The following is a 22,480-nucleotide window of genomic DNA, read 5'->3' on the forward strand; positions in this document are numbered from 1 at the left end:
GGACTCGATCCCGGAACGCCAGTTTCACGCCCTGAGCCGAAGGCAGCCGCCTAACGACCGCGTTACCCAGGCGCCCCTTATAGGGAAATTTTTTTTAACTGTCCCAAGATGCTGAGACATCATTGTGGTACATATGTAGTCACATTTTATTTTGTTAAAAAATAGGCAATACTCTCATGTGGTTAAAAATTTTTAAGGTATAAAAGGGTATACAATAAAAAGGCTCTCCAACCAATAAACTTTCGTGCACTTACTAACTTTTCTCTCTTTTTGTACAAACAGTAGGCTACTCTGTGACCCATTCCATATCTTGTTTTCTTCCTTAAAAATGTATCCTAGAGATCTTTCTATGTTTTTACATAAAGTGCTTCTTCATTCTGTTTTATTTATTTATTTATTTTTAAGATTTTATTTTTAAGCAATCTCTACACCCAACATGGGGCTCAAACCCACAACCTCGAGATCAAGAGTTGCATGCTCCACGGACTGAGCCAGCCAGGTTCTCCCTCATTCTCTTTTAATGCTTGCCTACTTTCTATTGTATGGATGTTCCACAATTTATTTACTCTGTCCACTACTTTTGGACATTTAATTTTTTTCCCAAACATTTGTTTTTACAAAAATAACTTTGTATTTCTCAAAATGTGAGTATTTCATAGATTAATTTGTCTAATTCTTCAGTATTTAAAGATTTATTTTTAAAAATATATAATACGTGTATATGCTTTAAAATCCCATATGTATAAAAGAATAAATTGTTAAAGGTCTTTTCTTTTCCTATCTGTCCCCAACTTTACTGCCATTGGCAACCTGTTATTAGTTTCTTTTGTATTCTTACAGATATTTTTATGCATGTACAAACAAGTATGTACATATATTTTATCCATACCTTTTTGTATAAATGGTGGCATGGTGTACATACTGTATGTTGTGTGGTTTTTGTTTAACTTAACACTAAATCATGAAGATCTTTCCATATCAGAATTTAAAGGAATTCTCCTTTTTTTAGATTGATTAATTGATTTTAAGTAGGCTCAATGCCTAACGTGGGGCTCGAACTCACCACCTTCAGGTCAAGAGTTGCATGCTCTACTCACTGAGCCAGCCAGCCCCCCAGATTTCAAAGGAAATGTTCATTCTTTTTGTTGTTTTTGCAGCTACAATAGTGTTCCATTTTATCATTGCTCCAAAATTTATTTAACTGGACCCTTGATGGACCTTTATCTGGTCTTTCAACCTTTTGTTTTTACAAATAATAACCGTGTACAAATGCCGCTTTACAAGTATACAAATAAGTCAATAGGATACGTTCCTAAAGTGGAATTGGTACCTCAAAGAGTGTGCACATTTATCATGTTGATAGATGTTGTCAAATTACTCTTCAGTTGAATCAGTTTGCACTCTGGCCAGCAATTTATGAAGAGGGCCTGTTTCCCACACTTTCCCCAGTAGAAGATGTCATCCAAGAAGTAGTAACTCAGTGTAGTTTTACTGTGAAATTCTCCTCTTATGGGTAAGTTGAGTGTCTTTTCATATATTTAAGAGCCATTTGTTTGTCAACACACACTATTCATATCCTGTATCATTTCCTATGTTGTTGGTGGTGTTTCTAATAGGCTTAACAGAACTCTCTATATGTTAGGAAAATTAGCTTTTCATCCCAGGTTCAAACTGCAAATTTCCCCAACTTTTCATTTGTCTTTTGACTTGTGATTTTTTTTCTAATGAAGAATTTTTAATATTTATGGATCTATCAGTCTTTTCTTGTATGGCCTCTAGGATTTTTTTTTAACGTTGCATTATGTTGATAATTAAATCAACATCTTTAAAATAAATCAGAAATCTAAGAAACTTTATAGTATAACACTAAAAAAAGAAAGAAACGTGATGGACATAGAGCCATAGTCTTATACAACTTATATGGAGCACGGGGCGCCTGGGTGGCTCAGTCAGTGAAGCATCTGCCTTCCGCTCAGGTCATGATCTCAGGGTGGTGGGATCAGCCCCGCATCGAATCAACTGCATCTGTTGGCTTGGGCCTGGAAATCGGGGGCTTTCTGCTCAGAGGGGAGTCTGCTTCTCCCTCTGCCCTTCCCCACCTTCCTCCCCCTGCTCCTGGCCTCCCGGGCTCTCTCTCTCCTCAAATCAATCAATCTTAAAAATAGAAACAAAACAAAAAAACAAAGTGTATGGAGCATGTACATGTTGTGAATACTTTTTTTTCCCATATAAACATTGCAGCATGTCTTAGAGTATTATGGTTTATTCAACAGTTATCCCACCTACAGGAGGCCTCTAGATTTGGTGTCAAGCTTGGGAAGGAATTGCGTAGTTTTGTCAGTACTTTTTAAAATATGTTTTGATTTATCCACTTTTGTGTAAAGTTTGAGCTTTATTTTTCCTGATGGCTACCACGTATTTCAATGAAATACTGTGCCATTTAAAATGCTTTCGGCTCTAAGTGACAACAACCAACAAAACAGCTGAAGCCATCGATATGTTTATTAATTCACATAAAAGAAATCCCAGGTAGGGTCATTCTAGAGTTGGTTAATTCAGGGGTTCAACAATGATTTCAAGGACCTAGGTTTCTTCCACTTTTTCCATTTGTTAACTCTTCTTTTATTCAAACTAAAAACTGAGGACTGTGTCTCTTTTATACTGTACTCCAAACAAGCCTAGTACTACAAGAATTCCGCTTAATTAGACGACGACATTTTTGTGCCACTACACTTAGATGATCAGGTTTGCAGAATATTTTCACACCTCAAATCAATTAAAGTAGGAAGTACATCTTTCCGAAGTCTAATGGAGGCTGTGTGGTTTCACCCTGGAGTAGGATTTGGGAAAAGTGGATACATACTGATGGGACCAAAGATGACCTCAGCTCCTCACCAAATCCTGTAACCCACCTGCACCTGAACCGGGGTACCTGTCTTTCCCTTGAGTTACGGTGAAAAAGGCATCCCTGCTCTATTCAAGGGCCCAGGCCAGTCGTTCCACAAGGCTACTCCCCTGCTCTCATTTACCACCACATTCTTTCCCTTCAGTGGAGTGTTTCCATTAGCAGTCTCCTGGCCTTCCATCCCTCTCCAGCCACAATTCCATCTCTCTTCCTCACTCCACAGAAAAATGTCTGAAAGCCCTGCTTTCAGGCCTGCTACTTTTTTGTCCGTACCCCTCCTTCTAACCTCAATACTCCAGCCAGGCTTTCATTCCCCCCATTCTCCCAACCCCATATCAGTAAGAAACAGTTCTTACTAAGGTGGTCTGCAGAGATGTCATACTCTTCTGATTTGCACCACTTGCCTGGTAGCTTTTTCTCAGCCCCTTTCCTAGCTCCTTCGCCTCCTGCAGACCTCCCACTGTGCTCCAGGCTCTGCCCCCATTTCTCTTTTCTCCACCTCCACTCTCCCCTAGCACCAATGGCTTTAATTTTCACCTATGTGCTGATGACTTCTAAAACCATTCCTCCTCTCTTGACTTCTAGCCTGAGCCCTAGACTTATTCATCCAACTCCCTTTTGGGATTTCCACTTCAGTGTTTAATAAAAATGTCAAACTGGGACGCCTGGCTGGCTCAGTCAGTAGAGAATGGGACTCTTGGTCTTGGGGTCATGAGCCAACTTTAAAAAAGATGTCGGGATGCCTGGGTGGCTCAGTCAGTTAAGCATCTGCCTTTGGCTCAGATCATGATCCCAGGATCTTGGGATCAAGTCCCACATCAGGCTCCTTGCTCAGAGGGCAGCCTGCTTCTCCTGCCTACTGCTCTCCCTGCTTGTTCTCTCTCTCTCTCTCTTTCTCTCTCTGACAAATAAATAAATAAAATCTTTATTAAAAAGTTGAACTTAACAAGTCCAAAGCAGAACCACTCAATTTCCCCTATTTTCTCCATTCATTCATTCTTCCTAGAGTCTTTCCCATCATTGTGAATGGCACGTTCATTTCCTAACTCCCCTCATGCATTTGTCAATATGTCTTGCAGGTACATACAAAACATGTTTGAGTACAGCTACTGCTCCCCTGCCCACTGCCTCACCCTAACCCAGGTGACTGCCATCAAGCCTGAGTACCAGGACAGTCTTCCAAGGAGCTCACAGCCTCCTCCCATTCCCACCTTGGTCCCTTCTCCACATAGCAGCTTGAACGATTTGTCTACAGTGAAAATTAGGGTAGATGACTCCTCTCCTCGAAACCGTTTATATTCTGTCTCATCACCCTCTGCATAAAACCCAACTCCTTTTCCTCCACACCTAACCTCATCTCTGTCCATTTTATCCTTCCTCCTTCCAGTTGAAACACTGTGGCTGTTTTTTTCCCCCGTCAAGCACACCAAGCTTGTTCCCATCTCAGGACATTTGCACTTGCCCTTGGAATACTCTTTCTTCATACATTTGCATGAATGTGTCCTCATGACTCACAGCTCAGCTCACACGAGAGTTCTTAGAGAGCCCTGTGCTGAGCAGTCTACTAAATCAGTTGTGTCTCTTCCCATCCTCTGTCACTCTCCACCACAATATTCCATATTAGTGTTTTCATTAGCATCGTTTATCGGGACTTGAAATTATCTTAATCATCTCTCCCCACTGGAATATAAGCTGTTTTTTTGTTTTTTGTTGTTGTTTTTTTTTAAAGAGAGTGGGGGCAGGGGGAGAGGGACAAAGGGAGAGGGCGAGGGAGAGAGAGAATTCTAAGCAGGCTCCACACCCAGCACAGAGCCTGACATGGGGCTCGATCTCACAACCCTGAGATCATGACATGAGCTGAAATCAAAAGGCAGATGCTTAACCGACTGAGCCACCCAGGTGCTCCAAAATAAAGCTCTTCTGAAGGCAGAAACCTTGGGTGCCTTATGCTCTTCTGTATGTCCATTAACTGAAACATTGCCGAACTTTGACCTAGTAATGGGTGCTCCATAAACGTTTGTTAACTGATTTACTACCCCATCTCTGTTTTGGGCAGTCAATTTACCTCTTCTGATCTCAGTTCCTTCAATATTAAGATGAGGAAACTTAAAAAAAAAGGACACCTGAAATCCCTTTTGGCTCAGTCCACAATGACTATGTCTTAAAACTTAGAGCAATTACAGGAAAAATCTTACTGCACCAAAAACTTGTATCTATTGTAGAACATTTATTCAGGCCTTTATTGAGTGCCAGCTGTAAGCCTGGCACCATTGTAGGCATTGAAGACCAAGTCATAGCCATCAAAATTATAGTGCATCAGTTTCAACAAACAAACAAAACATAGAAAACCAGAAAGTTGATGCTACCCTTGTCCTCTAGCTGGTTTTCTACTGGTACTCCACTTTCTCAGGATTGCTGAGTTTATCTGCACTGGGCTCCCTCAAAATTATTATCACTCTTCCAGTAGTTAATTTCCAGGAATTCTAGAATTAAATGATGTGATTTATGTGGCTATAACTTTAATAGCACTATGTAAAACAAAGCTATTAAGGCTGCAGAATTTCTGCCAATCTGATTTAGTTCTAATCCAAACCCTGCCATGCTTCCTAATTTAATTGCAGCATGCCTTGAACTAAAATTTTGAATTTTATGAATTAATTTTTTAAAAAATGAATAAAATGAGAGTAATAGGGGACTATATTCATATATATTCAGGTCCTGATGTGCAGAAGGACTGTTAATTCTCATGTCAAAATTTGAGACAGCTAATTTTAAATCTGAATTGGAATTAGTGTGTATATGTAGGGCCAATAATTAATCAAATGCCTAGAATGAAAATAAATCACTTTCAAAACTGACTACTGAGAATAAAAAATGACTAAGAAAAGTAAATTGTTATATATTGTGCTGCCATTTGTTGGCATACACTACAAATCACTCATAGAAAGTAATGTCTACTTATATATGCTTTAATCAATTATATAAAGGGATATAGTATAGCTATAGAACGTTTTAATCTTTCATATAAGCACCGTATTTAAGGTCTTACGTTGGTCAAAATGGTTTTGGTTGGGAAGGAAGACAGAAATCCAATTCAAACTTGTTTAACAAACAAAAATGGGGAGGATTTATTATTTCATGGAACTGGGCAAGCCAGGACTCAATTGATGCAATGTCATCTAAGAATGATTTTCCCTCAATCATGGGTTCTCCTTCCGGTGGACAAATGTCTTCTAGCAGTTTAGGATTAATATCCTACCACCAGTTCATCAACCCTAGGGGAAATAAACAGTCTTTTTCAGTCGTTACAATAGAGCAGTCCTGGTCTAGAAGCCTGATTGGCCCAGTTTGGAAACAGACTAACCAATGGATTTTAAAGGCCCTCATGCTCCTAGATTACTCTTTTCTCCTTCAAAACTGCTAGTCCCGCAGTGAGATGATATTAGCTAAATTTTAAAAGAATGTAACCTGATTAAATAGATTCACCTTAAGGTATTTAATACAGTTTTATCATCTGTAACCTAAATGAACAATAATTGGTTCACTGTCAAAATAAGAAGGAATTTAAGGCAGTATGGATGAAGACAGTTTGTTTTTTTTTTTAAAGATTTTATTTATTTATTCGACAGAGATAGAGACAGCCAGCGAGAGAGGGAACACACGCAGGGGGAGTGGGAGAGGAAGAAGCAGGCTCATAGCGAAGGAGCCTGATGTGGGGCTCAATCCCATAACACCGGGATCACACCCTGAGCCGAAGGAAGACGCTTAACCGCTGTGCCACCCAGGCGCCCCTGATGAAGACAGTTTTAATCAGATATAATAAATCATCGTGTATTTTTTCCAAACACAAGACATATAAATCTAGACATCTCTGCCCTACTACCCCATACCATTTGTGAGTGCAGATATTTGGGAGTATATCAGGGGGATGCTGTGGGAGCGGTCTGCTCTTGGTTCAGGTAATAAGGGGTGCATTGTCTGTAGAAAACAGAAAAGCAATAAAACCAAGTCAGTTTGCATTTTTAAAATTATCATGTACAGAAATTCCAAACAACGTCAGTGCTGTAATATCCCTCCCCACCTTTATGGACCAGTCCCACTGTTCCTACATCCTTGGAGCTCCTTGCCAATTCTTCCTTCCATCTCTCCATTCGAGCATACTAGCATTGAAGTCAGAGCCCTGGAATATTACTTTTTGCAACTATGATTCCTGACTAGAAGAATTCATGTGTTGGGGCACCTGGGTGGCATAGCGGTTAAGCGTCTGCCTTCGGCTCAGGGCGTGATCCCGGCGTTATGGGATCGAGCCCCACATCAGGCTCTTCCGCTATGAGCCTGCTTCTTCCTCTCCCACTCCCCCTGCTTGTGTTCCCTCTCTCGCTGGCTGTCTCTATCTCTGTCAAAATAAATAAATAAAATCTTTAAAAAAAAAAAAAGAAGAATTCATGTGTTGGTTTTCTTGCACATAGAGAAAAGAGTGAACTGTGACTCTGAGAGGAAATAACCAAAAGACTGTCCTTTACAAAACGGATTATAGCTAATATCAAAATATGTGTTATAAGCAGTAAGTATACGCTTATATAATAAAATAATAGAATTAGCCCCCCAGAATAAATTCAACGGGAAAATTCTGTTCTGGAAGAGCAATTCTTTGTCAGCTGAGCGTAAGAACCTTGTAAGAGATAGGTGAATAATGCCAAATGTCTGTTAAACTAATTTAAGTACAAGCATAAGAATTTGTCATTTTCCTCATTGCCAAGTAGCCCCAACCCTGCACGGAGTATCACGGCTGGTCCAGCAGGTGGCACTCTTCCCTTTGTGCACTAGTACTAAGCTAATCCCTTGCCCAAGTACAAGGTAGTTAAGAGACTTGCCCTCAGAACCAGTAGAATCTTCTTATCTATGGCAATACAGGTTATTGCTTTTACAAGGGCAACTGTGCTGGTTTGGTTTCTGTCAGATTTGAAGATTGATGCTGGCACATCTAAATGCCTCTTTGGTTCTAGACTTTCATCGTTAGTTCTAAGCCTTGTGTTAAGATACTTGTACTTCCAACTCTGTGCCTAAGATACTACGCAGTGCTGGAGAGCTATATGAAAATTGTGATGATTCATATTGGAAAAGAACATTGACTCACACCTATATGGTCAATTAATCTACAACACAGGAGGAAAACATACACAACGGGGGAAACAGTCTTTTCAATAAATGTTATTGGGAAAACTGGACAGGTACATGCAAAAGAAGAAACCTGGACCACTTCCTTGCACCATATATACTCCAAATGGATTAAAGACCTAAATGTGAGACCTGAAACCATATACTCCTAAGGAAAACATAGGCAGTAATGTCTTGGCCATGGACCTCAGCAACATATTTATGTCTATGTCTCTTCAGGCAAGGGAAACAAAAGCAAAAATAAACTATACCAAAATAACCAAAATAAAAAGCTTTTGCACGGCAAAGGAAGCCAATAAGGAAGGAACCAACAAACAAAGGAACCTATGAATGGGAGAAGATATTTGCAAATGATTTATTTGATAATATATTAATATATTACACAACTCAAAACTAAAAAAAAAAAATCAGATTAAAAAATGGTCACAGGACTTGAATAGACATTTTCCAAAGAAAATGTACAGATGATCAAAGGACACATGAAAAGGTGTTCAGCATTACCCATCATGAGGGAAATGCAAATCAAAAGCACAATGAGATATCGGCTCATACCAGTCAGAATGGCTAGTATCAAAAAGACAAGAAATAGGAGCGCCTGGATGGCTTCAGTCAGTTACGCATCTGACTTCAGCTCAGATCATGATCTCAGGGTCCCAGGATGGAGCCCTACTTCAGGCTCCTTGTTCAGCAGGGAGGCTGCTTGTCCCTCAGCCCCTCCCCCCATTCATGCTCACTCTCTCTCTGTCTCTTTCTTTCCCTCTCTCTCTCAAATAAATAAAATCTTTTTCAAAAAAGACGAGAAATAGTGAGTGTTGGTGAGGATGTGGAGAAAAGGGAACTCTCATGCACTGTTGCTGGGAATGGAAATTGGTGCAGCCACTGTGGGAAACAGGAGGTTCCTCAAAAAGTTAAAAGTAGAAATACCATATAATCCAGTAACCCCCCTACTGGGTATTTACCCAAAGAAAAGGAAAACACTAACTCCAAAAGATATATGCACCCCTATGTTTATTGAAGCATTATTTACAAGAGCAAAATTATGGAAGCAACCCAAGTATCCATTGATAGATGAATGGATAGGTGATAAATGGATAAAATGGTATGTATATACAATGGAATATTACTCAGCCATAAAAAGAACAAGATCTTGTCATTTGTGACAACATGGGTGGACCTAGAGTTATTGTGCTAAGTGAAATAAGTCAGAGAAAGAAAAATACCATTTGATTTCACTTATATGTGGAATCTAAAAACCAAAAGCAAGCAAACAAACAAAACCAAATTCTTAAATAGAAGAAATTGGTGGTTGCCAGAGAGGAGGTGGGTGGAGGGAATAGAGAAATTGATAAAGGAAATTAGGAGGTACAAACTTCCAGTTCTAAAATAAATAAATGACAGAGATGATAAGTATAGCATAGGGAATATAGTCAATAATATTGTAATAACATTGTGTGGTGACAGATGGTAATTACACTTATGGTGAACATTGAGTAATGAATAGAATTATCAAATCAATATGTTGTACACCTGAAATTAATACATTTATGCTAATTGTATTTCAATTATAAAAAAGCAAAAGCATGTTGAAGAAAAGCAATGTTTCTCAATTGAAAAAATCTGTCTTTTCTAATAAAAACTTCACAGAAGCTCCTGAAATTTTCCCTCAAGAATCATTGATGAGCAGAAGTTGGATTCCATCTTCACATATTCTCTCTAGAAAAGATTTTATCCAGCTTAGTTTTCTATAGTTTATATTAATGAACAGTTTTTTTGTCTTTCAGAAATACAGTTAAAATATAATAGGTACACTTTCTTCTTTTCAAAATTGGTCTTGGTACCCTGCCTCCTGGAAAGTGATTTGCCAATCATATAATAAAGGTACTAGAATAATAATAAGAAGAAAATGAACTAATGTTGGTACATTAAAAAAAAGTTAATAAAACATCTTTTTATTTATTACTTCTTGTCATGCTAGCTTCATTTAGAGAATGTTAAGTATGTGCTAGGCATATTAATATGTATTGAGTGCCTTACATATATGATCACATTAAATTTTCACAGGCACTCATTTTAAAGAAAAGGAGTAAAAGGTTTAGAAAATTTAAGTTATTTTCCCAAATCATGAAACAAGTCCATATCAGAATGACAACTGGAGCTTCTAAAACTTATACCCCTGAGAAAAAAAGGACATATCAGATTATTGCAACAATCTTGCTAGTAAGTGAAGGAGCTTATTCAAAAAATTCATAAAATGACTTTCAATAGTTAAGCTACAACAACCTATAAGAGATATTGTTGATAAGGTTAGGCATTCTTCAGAAACTATACAAAGAGAAAAGAGAAGGGGGTGTTAAGGGAAGGTTGGAGGGTGCCAGAGACAAATGTAATTGATTTTACAATTTGTATATGGTTAGCCAATCTTCGAAGAAGATTCTTGAATAAAGAACATAAGGAAATACATTTTCATAAGCAAAATGTGTTTAATTTGCAATGTGTGTTAAACGGGCCTATGTCTTTAATATATATAAAGCTCTTCCAAATCAATAAGAATAAAAAGTCAATAGAAAAACAGAAAAATATAAGAACAACCTATTCACAAAGGAACATGTGTAGCCAAAAAGCCCATGGAAAAATAATCAGTCTTTCTCTTTAAGGATTTCAAAATCAAACCACAGAATGTAATATTTATTTTGACTCCTAAATTGCCAAATATTAAAATGAATAATGAAAATGACAATTTTAAAAAAGGTATGAAAACATCCAATGTGACTAAGGAGTAGGGAAACAGGCAGGCATACATTGCTGGTAGATGGGTGATTTAGGTTACATTTATACAATGAACTATCATTGACCTATATCTAGATATTTATTTAAATGGAAATATTCCAAATAAAAAATTACAATAAGGATTACAGAATATATAAAGAGCATCACCTCATTTTGGGAACTAAGTAGCCATAAATAAGTTTTTATATAATTATAAATTATAATTGCACATATATTTATATGTAAGTTTGTAGGAATCTATAGCAAACTGGTGATTGGGTTATCTAAAGATACTGACATTGGGGTGTCTGGGTGGCTCAGTCGGTTAAGTGTTGGACTCTTGATTTCAGCTCAGGTCATGATCTCAGAGGTGTAAGATCAAGCCCCAGGTGGGGCTTGGCTCTGAGAATGGAGCCTGCTTAAGAGTCTCTCTCTCCTGCTGCCCCTCACCCTCCCCTTGCTCACGTGCACTCTCTCTCCTTCTATCTCAAAAAATAAAAAATTATAAATAAATTATAAATAAATAAAAGTACAGATATTGACGTTGGGATCTGGATGATTTCCCCCCTCCTTTTTTTCTTTTTGTCAATAGTTTCTAATTTTTTATAGTAAAACCTGGATTATTTCTGTAAATAAACAAAAGCAAGATTTTATATAAAAGTAGTAGCATCTGTGATTAAGAGGATGCACTCTGGAGTTAGATAAACCCAGGTGACAGGTGACCTTAGTTAAATTGCTTAAACCTCTTCACCTTGATTTTTCTCATCTTTAAAATGGTGATAATAACAGTGCCTACTTCAGTCTGTTTTTGTGAAGATTAAATTGGGTAAGTGGTATAACCTACTATGTGTACTTATACAATCAACTAATTACAGAGCCCCCACTCCTATATTACACAGCAGTACAAGGTACTTGGAGAAGTGCAAAGAAGTTTCAGGTTGTCCCTGCTCCGCAGGCAGTTAAGTGCCCAAATAGACAGATGTCACTAACTCAAATGAGAACTTGGCAAGAGGTTCATAGTTCTATGACAGGTAAGAGAATCCCAAATCACATGCACATTTTACAGGTACTGGTACTAAATGTCTGTTAATCTAATTTGCTCTTTTAAAAAAGGTAATCTAAATGGGTGAATTTTATGGACCTGAGCCAAAGGCAGATGCATAACTGACTGAGCCACCGAGTGCCACCCCCCTTTTTTTTTAAGGGAGAGAGGGTGAGAGCACACTGGGGGGGGGGGGGGCAAAGGGAAAGGGGAAGGAGAGAGAGAATCTTAAGCAGACTCGATGCTCAGCACTGAGCCCCAGACCAGGCTAGATCTCACAACCCTGAGATCATGACCTGAACTGAAATCAAGAGTGGGATACTTAACTGACTGAGCCACCCAGGCACCCCCCAAAAGAAGTGGTCTTAAGAGTATTTTAATACAAAAGACATTGATATAATACAAAAACTAACATCACATAGGAAATTTTCTAAACTAGCTGATTCGAATCATATGAAGTTGAATCTGTTTCATAAAGTTATTGAATTGCTTGGAGACTCATTTTTAGTGTGTGATTAATAAAAAGATGCCCACATAGGATTTACAAATATTAAATACTATGACTAAAGTAATAGATTCCTTATTTATAATATAAAATAATAGATTCCTTATTCCTAAACCAGTTGGGGAAAAGGCACTTTATTTATTTGGAGGGAAAAAAAGGGAGCAGAAGTTCTTTCTTAATGTACTATCAGTGGTTTTCAAGGTCTAATTAAAATTACACTTTCTCTAGGAAATTGCTTCCTGACCACTCTTGTTGCTGATAATAACAATCTGAGCTTCCATTTACTGAATACTTACGTTCCTGGGAATATGTTCAGTGTTTCACAGACCTGATCAAATGTAATTTTGACAACAGCACATGAGGTGTTACCAACTCCATTTAACAGATAAAGAGACTGAAACAAGTAAGTTAGACAATTTGACCAGGTCATATGGCTACTAAGTTATCAGGTTAGGGTTTGAAGCTGAAACTGTGGTTACAAAGCGTGTTGATACTACACACATACAAATCCTTCCTTGTACCTAGCTCCGTCTGTGAGTGCTAACAAACGAGCGAAGAATGAGAGATGAGAATGATCGGTGTTTTCTCAGATTGTTCCCAAACAAGAGGTGACAAGCCAAAACTATCCTCTGGCGGAAGAGCCAAATTAGTTTTCTTCAAAAACAATAACAGCATTCTGAGGCACAGTTTTTGCAATTTATATAATGAAAGGTATTGCTGCTCTGAGAAGATATACTACTTTTTTTTTTAAAAGATTTTTATTTAGTTATTTGAGAGAGAGGGAGAGAGCATGAGCAGGGGAGGAGCAGAGGGAGAGGGACAAGCGGACTCCACGCTGAGCACAGAGCCCAGCCTGGGGCTCCATCCCAAGACCCCAAGATCACAACCCGAGCCGAAATCAAGAGTCAAATGCTTAACTGACTGAGCCACCCAAATGCCCCAAGAAATACTTAATTCTAAGAGCTAACTAGAATATTGAGAAAAGAGTTGAACATTGAAGACTTAAATCATTGAGTAGTTATCTGGAAATGCTCTTTATTCATTGAGATTCACCGCTTTCATTGTGTCTAGATCCGGTATTTTATGTTTCATTCATTCATGCATTCAGTGGTTATTGAGCACCTATGTGCCAGATGCTGTTCTAGGCATTTGAGACACATCAGAGAACATAATGAATAAAAATCCCTACCCTTAAAGAAAAAGGAAAAAGAAAACAAATAATTAAAAAGAGAGAAAGAAAGAAAGAGAAAGAAAGAAAAGAAAGAAAGAAAACATCAACAAAGAAAATCCCCAACCTTATGGAGTTTCCATTTCAGTGGGGACTGATAAAGAAACATATCGGATGATGCTAAGTGGTGTGAATAGAAATAATGAAGGGTAAGGAGTGGGACAAAGATGAGGACTGGTGTATAAACAGGGCATCAAAAAAAAGCCTCTTTTGAGGTGTTAGCATTTATGAGGAGATTTGAATGAAATGAGAGACAGACAGCGAATATCTGAGGGAAGAGCCACCTAGGCGAAGCAAGAGCACATGCAAAGGTGTGTCCTAGAGGAGCAAAAAGGCCAGTGGGGCTGGAGCAGAGAGCAAGCGGGAGAGTGGTGGTAGAGGAGGACAAAGAGGAAGCCGGGCCTAGTGTCAATGACAGACCGGGGCTTTTTCTCTGAAGGAGGAGGACCAGTTGGGAAGCTAGTGTAATTATCCAGGTGAGAAATGAGGGTGATCGCAGAGGAAGGGCTGAGAAATGGGTGTATACTGGATGTATTTTGAAAGCAGGATGGAGAGCTTTTATTGATGGATTAGAGTGTAGAGTGAGAGGGATTGGGTGTGAGGTGTGAGAAATCTTGGCGTTAGGATGCTAGTCAATTAACTTTGGAGGGCAAAACCTTCCAAGTCCTCTTCAGGCCTGGTTCTTATGTGTACAGACCATTTGACCTTGGAGGTTAAGTCAATAGGAGTCACTAAAAATCGGATTACTAAGAATAGGAAGAAATGCGTGGTGACCCTTCTGCCCTGGTTGAGTGTTATTTGGGAGAGGCTGCCAAGCTAAATACCGGGTGTGGGAAAAAGAACAGATGCCCTTTCTAATGAACTATTTCCAGTTTGTCAAGGGGAAGAACTGGACTTCAAGGTGTAAGAACAGACTTTGATGGGGGTCTTCAGAAGTTTTGGGACTGGGAACATATTGTAGGACCCAGGCTTAGGTTTTCCCTGTTTTTCTATTTCTCTCTTTTTTCCCCTTTATTTCCCACCCCCTCCTTGGTCCTACTTCATGACTGCAGGAAGGTAACAGTTTACTGTCGGTTCTCAAACTTTAGGAGGCACCAGAATGACCTGGTATGCCTGTGAAAATACAGTTTGCTGGGCCCCACTCCTCGTGTTTCTGATTGGGGTGCAGTGTGTGTGCGCGGACGCGCACGTACATGTGTAGAGGGGTACAGAGGCATGGGGGAGCTGCAATTTTGCACTTCTAACAAGTTCTTAGGGGATGCTTGGGAACTGCTGTTTCTTGTACCTGGAGGGCGTGCAAAGCAACGGGGTCTTGAATTCCTCCTCGTGGCTCATCAGCGGAGAAGGTTCCAGCTCACCGAGGTTTACAGTCTCTAGGGAAATCGTCCACAGGTGTTTCTCGGCTGCCGGTAACCGGTGAGAAGAAAAAACAAAAGCCAGCAAGGAGAAGGAATGAGCGGGAAGTCTTTCCAGACTGGACATCCCCCCGGAGCTCCCCAGTGAAGCGAGGGCGGGAAGACACCCCCCAGGCCAGCCCACAGATCCTCAGAGGGCGCGGACCTGGAGGAGGCGCCCCAGAAGGCGGCGCCTCTCGGAGGAAGTTTGTGCTTTAAGTGCAGAGCCGGGTGCGCCGTCGCAACCACCTCCAGGAGCGAGCGGCGGGCGCCGACGGGAGCTGTCAGCGCCGCCCGGGGGGCAGCGCCCGCACCGCCGCCATGGGCGGCTCGGCCTCCACCCTGCTGGACGAGGGCAAGTGCACCTACATCCGAGGTACGCGCGCGGGGGCTTCCCGGGAGCCGCGCACCCGCCCGGGGGCCTGCACTGCTGCGCGGACCCTGGCCCCAGAGGGCGCGTGGGGGAGCCCGCCCCGCGCCCGGTGTCCCGCGCCCGCCTTCCACCTGCGGCGCGCCACCTGCGGGCGCGGGGTCCTCGGGGGCCCACGGCGACCGGCGGGGCCAGCTTTCTCCCTGCGCCGCCGGGGCTGCACGCCCGCGCTCGGGCGAGGCGGCGCTTCGGCCGGGGGCCCGCGGGCGGGGGGTGCTCTGGGAAGCGCGGCGGCACGGTTGCGGGAGGCAGGTGCGGGCCGCGGGGTGGGGGACGCGACCTTGCTTTCTCGGCTCAGCCCGCCTTGGGGTCTGTTCAGGCCCGGGCCCAGAAACACCTCGCTCCCCCCTAAGTTCTGAGCTCTTTCTGAACTTGCCCCAAAGAGAGCCGCGGGGCTATCCCTCGTTTATGAAGACTTCCCGGGGGATTCCCGGCCTATAAAGCAGAATTTCCCTCCTGGTAACGTTGGCCTGGTTTTGTAAAACGAGGTATCGGCCACAGCCTCCCTTGAACTTTCAGATCACTTGTGGGATGATTTCATCAGAGGCAGAAAGGACCGTGTCATTACGCTCCCAGGTTGTAGGGTTCCTTTCCCTCTCCGGAGGTGGTGGGGGAGGGAGGCAAAAGAGGAACATTGGCATATTTTGTAACACTTGCTAAAGTTATAGATGGAGAGAAACTCATTTGGGGAGACTTCCAGAGATATAGTGACTCACTAGAGAGTGTGAGGCAGGAAAAAAAAAAACCAAACCGAATTGAAACTGCAGAAAATCATGACTCTATCTCCTGGGTGTATTTGGCGCCTGTCTCTTCCTCCCCAGTGACCTTGCCCGCAACCACTACCTAACATTTGGTTATCTTGTGAATTTAGTAATTTTCGGGCTTTAGAAATACCTTCTAAACTAGGTATTGAACTGTAAGTTTTACCCTAATTCTGTAAAGAAACGGTTAAGTTCTTCCTGATTACGTTCTTCTCTTTCTGGCCCCTGAACTTTTCCTAAAAGGAAAGCGTTTATTTAGTGTCCTTATTCCATGTTTGTTTTCAGTCACCACAACATTTACAACCATTTTAAAAGGATATCAAATCAGGGCACTTGAGAGCAATGTAATTGAGTTTCCAGATTCTTCCTCCTGCTCTGCTACTTCTGGAGGCCTCGGATCATCAACAACCCATTCTGTCAGGGGATAAAACATGGTCAAGTATTCCTTTGCTGTCGTTTATTTAAAATGGGAGAAAGATGGATGACTTATTTATATTAGTAAAACAGCTACACGAAGGCTGTCTCGAGTATTACAAATTTGGCTCTGTGCTTGTTTTCACCAGCATGTAAGGGACTGACAGAACTGTAGGAGAACACAGAAGGGGTTGCATTTAGTTATTTGCAAAACATGTTTATGCTATTTCTTTTATGAGACTTCATTTTACTGCAAAGCTTAAAAACACCTAAAGTTGAATCATGGCCATCTACCGTAATCATTGAAGTCCAGCCCTGTAAGGGATTAATGTTCTTGAAGACTTCATGGTCCTGGCAGTTGTTGCTGCTGGTGCAAACATTGTAGTCACGTGAAAAGAAAATGTGTTACCTTTTATGTTATTGTGAAGTTAAATTATCACACATATGAAAGTATGAGATGGCTAGTGCAGAAGGTCTTGGAATGAATACGTTCCGAATGAATAAAACTATAGCAGATTGTGTAACAGTCACTACATCCACAAGTCCAGTTCAATTTTATCTTGGAATTCTTTGGGAGGGCACTTTCAAGGTATGTACAGGCAGAGGGAAGAGAAGAGTTAAAAGTTAGAATACCTCCAGAGAAAATGAGACGTTGCCTCATTTGAGAATACTCGTCTTGCCAAAAGAGAAAAGAGCATTGGAAAAATGCATGGCGTTGTGAATTGTTAGTGCATGAGCACATGAAGGTCATGGGGCTGTGATTTCCCGATGGTTTTGAAGCCCCAGATCCCTGGAAAAAAAAACAACAACAACAACCCTATCTTCTCTGCTTTGCCCATTATTTAGCTCATGCGTATTCTCAAGTTTTGATCTAGTTGTATGCGGAACAATTGAAATATGACAGTAAAATTTAAATACAGTTTTATGACCTGTTTCTTGTAAAGTAGCTGCCAGTGAAATATAGATTTGAAAGCTCCTAGAGCTGATTCAATAACTTTCCTTCACTTGATGAACTTTGCTAACATATGGAGAATAACTAGTCAGTATGTTTGGAGTGAGTTTCGTTACCGTAATCTTGTATGTATTATAAGCAGCTCTACTTCTGGTATGCTGATGAGTTTGAATCGGCATTGACTTCTAGACAAATCCTTTAACAGCTGCCGTTCAGTTTGTGTGCATAGAAACTTTGTGTTGATAGTGATGTTCATCATATGTATGTTTCGAAAATACATTATTTCTTAGGATTTAGTAAGTTTCCAGGTAAAGAGATATCAGAAGTATTAAGGAGTTACTTCATTTCTAAAGATGTTTTGAAAATTACTACCATACTCATGTTTCTTACCACAGAATAAATATTTAGTGTTGCTTCTGGAAACTTTCAGTAACTTCACTTGATAAAAGTGTTTCAATTAAGAAATAATACTAGGAACTCCTTGTAATCATATGGACAGTGTCATCAGTTTTAGCCTTCAGTGATGCTTTTAGCACCGAAAGCTCATAATCCAAGCATCAGTGACGAATTTAGGGCACTTTTCTCTCTCTATGCCGTGTTTTCTTTTACTTTTTAAACTTTGATATGCAAAAAAGTGAACTATAGCTTCAGAGCACACAATGTCTTCCTGTTTGAGCAAAAATTGTCTTTCCTTCTTAAAATTGCCATTGGATTGTTAGTGAATCAAAAGAAAAACGAACCTGAAAACTCCCCCCGCATCAGTCCTGCGGAAGGTCAGAAGAGTACTGGGAAATCAGTGCTGTAGCTGAGAACTGTGGCATCAGCACAGGTCCGGGTGGGGGCTGGTGGACTGTTCTTTTCCTAGACTTACTCTTGCAGTCAGTCATATTTTTCCTGGGAGGGCCCAGTGGCTTCCAGGGAAACACTCATTGGTGATCTGATGCCTATAAATTTATGTTGGAGATGAGTTTCACCTTAAAAACATGTATTTCTCTTAGAGAGATTTTCTCATATTTATACTGAAAGGGTTAACTAAGGTGACTGTATATGAAATTGATGCTAATACCAGTGTCTGGAGTGACGTCTCCCAGACAAGGTGAACAGAAGGTAGGGAGAACTGTCCACTTAATCTAGATGTGGACTATTCCATGCATTTGTTCTTCACTCACTGTTTGTTGGTAGGAGATGGCCATAGGAACTGGGCTGATTTATAAGGATAATTATGACAATGTAATCTGAGAGTCCAATTTATCTGGCTAGAAATGGCAGTATATCATAATGGGGAATTAGGATATGGAGTGTGGTAGGCACCGTTGGATGTCAACCCAACATTCTTTCCCCATTCCTCTTTCAAACTGAACCCCAATTTTGTTTGGGTACTGAACTGCCTCTATGTAAAGCCCCATGTCTCAGAGGAACTCACCCCACTTATGGTTTTCGTGGGGTGGGTGCTGATTGGTCCGTGCCTATGGTGGTATGTTCTTCTTGCCAGCATGGGGTTGTGGTGCAGTCTGGCCAGGGAGGCTTGAAGGAACGTTTGCTAGCTGCTTCTAAGAAAGTTCTCTTCCCTTTCAAAAAGGAAACAAAGGGTAGAGACATCTTCTTCTTCTTCTTCTTTTGGACTTTGTCGCATCTGAATGTGAAACCTGGAACTACTGAGTAGGAAGGGAGCTAGCTCAAAGACATAGCCAACATTGGAGCACTGCCAGGCCAATGTAGTCTCACAGAAGAGAAGCTGGAGCCCTAGTACACCTCGCTGATCGCCTGCTTGTCCTACTCCTGAGTATTTCTTGTGTAATATGCTAGTATGCTAACTCCTCTTTGAGTTGGAGTGGTAGAGAATGCAGGTTACCCCCCAATAGCATTCTTCCCTGATTTTTTTTTAAGATTTTTTTTTTTAAGAGAGAGAGAGAGTGCATGCTAGTGTGTGTGTGTGTGTGTCGGGGGGGGGGGCTGGCAGAACAGAGAGGGGAGGGACAGAGATAGAGAATCTCAAGCAGGCTTGACACCCTGTGTGGAGCCTGATGCTAGACTCAGTCTCACGACCCTGAGATCGTGACCTGAGCTAAAACCAAGAGTTGGATGCTTCATTGACTGAGCCACCCAGGAACCCTTGAGGTGTCCTTTTAAGAAGGAGTTCATGCAGAATGAAGTAAGTGGACAGAAGGAGCCTCAGTTCCTGAAGACTTCATGTAGTAGAACTTCCATACCAGCTCTGAGCTACTTACTTCCGGACCTTAATGAGGGAGAAATAAAGTTCTATCTTATTTAAGCCAGTGTCATCTGTGTTACTATTATACACAGACAAATCTTATTCTAATTCAGTCATCCTCTGTACTTGTGCCCCAAAGTGTCATAACCAGCATACTAAGAGCTGCCTTATCGCGTCCCCTTTAAGAAAAATTAATCAAAAGAGAGTAGGAGGTGGGTAAAGATTCTGCCACTAGTATCTTAGTTCTTAATTTGCAAAAATGAATGGATTCTCCTGGGAAGTGAGGAATTGCAGCTCCCCAGGTGGGAATAGCAGGGATGGGAGAAAGGAGAGGACCCAGTAGAAATAACACGCAAATGTATATTGGTCACATTATTTTTTAAAAAAGGTTTTAGTTGTTCATTTGAGAGAGAGTGAGTGAGTGAGCAAGTGAGAGAGCACAAGTGGGAGAGAGAGAGAGAGGGAGAAGCAGACTCCCGCTGAGCAGAGAGCTCGACACGGGGCTCAATCCCAGGACCACAGGATCATGACCTGAGCCGAAGGCAGACACTTACCCAACTGAGCCACCCAGGTGCCCCTATTGATCACATTATATTTTGATTAAAAATAATGCCTTTAAGCATGACGAACCACTGATGAAGCTAGCAGGAGTTTCTGACGGAAAACTATTGCAGATTGGTAATCTGTAGTGACAAGAACTTTCTACTACCTTCAGTCTTTGTGAATGGAAGCCAAGACTTTGGGAATTTAGTGTGACTTGAGAGTTTCTTAGAATCCTCAAAACTAAACACACATAGACTGAGACAAATTAACATTTTCCGGGGCGCCTGGGTGGCACAGCAGTTAAGCGTCTGCCTTTGGCTCAGGGCGTGATCCTGGCGTTATGGGATCGAGCCCCACATCAGGCTCCTCTGCTATGAGCCTGCTTCTTCCTCTCCCACTCCCCCTGCTTGTGTTCCCTCTCTCTCTGGCTGTCTCTATCTCTGTCAAATAAATAAATAAAATCTTTAAAAAAAAAAAAAAATTAACATTTTCCCTTATACTGGTGGAAGAAACAGTGACCTTCCTTCCTGGTTCCCGGTTCCTGCCTTGATGAACCTTATAGAGTCAGACACTGAGTCAAGATCTGGTCTCAATGAAACATCTCTTTTTCCTATGGGCATTGGCTGTGAGAGGACCACATCATCAATGGTGCTTTACTAATAGTAATTACTAAAATGACAATAGTGATTCTTTTTATTATTTATTTTTGCTGATTGTAGTGTTACTCCATTGTCATCTTTGGGAAGGTCTGAACTGGGTTCCCGGGTAGAAAGAGCAACAGCAGGAACTCAATTTGTCATAGTTTCTAATCCAATTAAAATAAATGTACTGTGAAACTTTTACAAAATATTCAGTGTGAATTATGGCAGTGAATTTTAATCTCCTCATCAGAAATTTTAATTTATTTGGTCAGTAAAGCTAGGGAACATTGTTCCAAGAGAAAAGGTGCATACAGCAATTTGCACTGGGAAATGGGAAATGAAGTCAGAAGTAAAGACAAAGGAATAATAAAATGCAATTCAGATGCTACAGTCTGTTTAAAGCACTTTAGAAAAACACAGGACATGAGGGCTTAAATTCTAACAGTTCAAAACCAACACACACACACACACACACACACACACACACACACACACACACACAAATGCAATACAGATTTTCTCCTTTGAAACTGGAAAATTCATTTAAAAAAGAGACTAGTAAGTTGCTGCCAGTAAGAAAATGTAGGCCAGCTTATAAAAGTGCTTCTGCTGCTTCTCTTCTTATTTTCTTGTTTGTTATACACATATTTTTTCTCACTTTGAGGAGAAAAGATTTAGAGAAACGAAAGCAATTAATTCAGTTTTGCAAATTGCAAGCTCTGGGATCCAAAGAAATTTATATTTCCATGCTTGATGTTGTTTGGATATTGATGTCTATAGGATTAGAATATATTATAGTAGTTTTAACTAGGAGCTCCTAAGTGATTTGTGTGTGTGTGTGTGTGTGTGTGTGTGTGTGCGCAAAATGGTGGTTTTATTAAAGCACAGGGACAGGACCCATGGGCAGAAAGAGCTGCTGCCCCTAAGTGATTTTTTAAAAGCCTGAAGGAATTTTGGAGGAAGAGTAACTGTCTCTATGCCAAACCATGTGGATTTTCTTTCTTCTTTTAAAACTATTTTTGTTTTAACATAAAACACAGGTTCAGAAAACCACACAAAACAAATGTATAGCTTAGTGAATCACTATAAGGCAAATATCCTTGTGGCCATCACCCAGGTCAAGAAATGAAAAGAACTTCACTAGCCATTCCAGAAACCTCCATGTACTCCATCCCAATCCTAAACTACTTTATTTCTCCCACAATAACTATTTTCAGTTATCTATCGCTGCCTAACAAATTACCACCAAAAGATACTGGCTCTTAAAACAACGTATTTGCTCACAATTTTGCTATCTGCCCTGGGTTCAGCTGGGTGGTTCTACATCTTCTATTTCACAGGTGGTCATTCCTGTGGCTACACTCAGCTGGTGGATTGGCTGGTGGCCAGACTCAAATTGGAAGGCTGTCTATCTCTCCAGGTGGCCTTTCTACATGGTCTGTCCTATAGGATACTGGGCTTTATAAATGGTAGGTCAGGGTTTGCACGAGGGCCACAGCTTCTAGAAGG

At 40.8% G+C, this 22,480-nt stretch overlaps 1 protein-coding gene across 1 annotated transcript in view; it reads left to right on the forward strand.

The window, feature by feature from the left end:
* The first annotated feature begins 15,179 nt into the window (after positions 1-15,179).
* NIBAN1 (niban apoptosis regulator 1) overlaps positions 15,180-22,480 on the forward strand; it is a 143,550-nt gene continuing 136,249 nt past the window's right edge. The window contains exon 1 of the mRNA XM_057314944.1: positions 15,180-15,394. Coding sequence (XP_057170927.1) covers positions 15,340-15,394 — 55 coding nt within the window. The 5' untranslated portion in view covers positions 15,180-15,339. The remainder of the gene's footprint in view (positions 15,395-22,480) is intronic.

Source organism: Ursus arctos, unplaced genomic scaffold (genome assembly GCF_023065955.2).
Source record: "Ursus arctos isolate Adak ecotype North America unplaced genomic scaffold, UrsArc2.0 scaffold_2, whole genome shotgun sequence".
NCBI lineage: Eukaryota > Metazoa > Chordata > Mammalia > Carnivora > Ursidae > Ursus > Ursus arctos.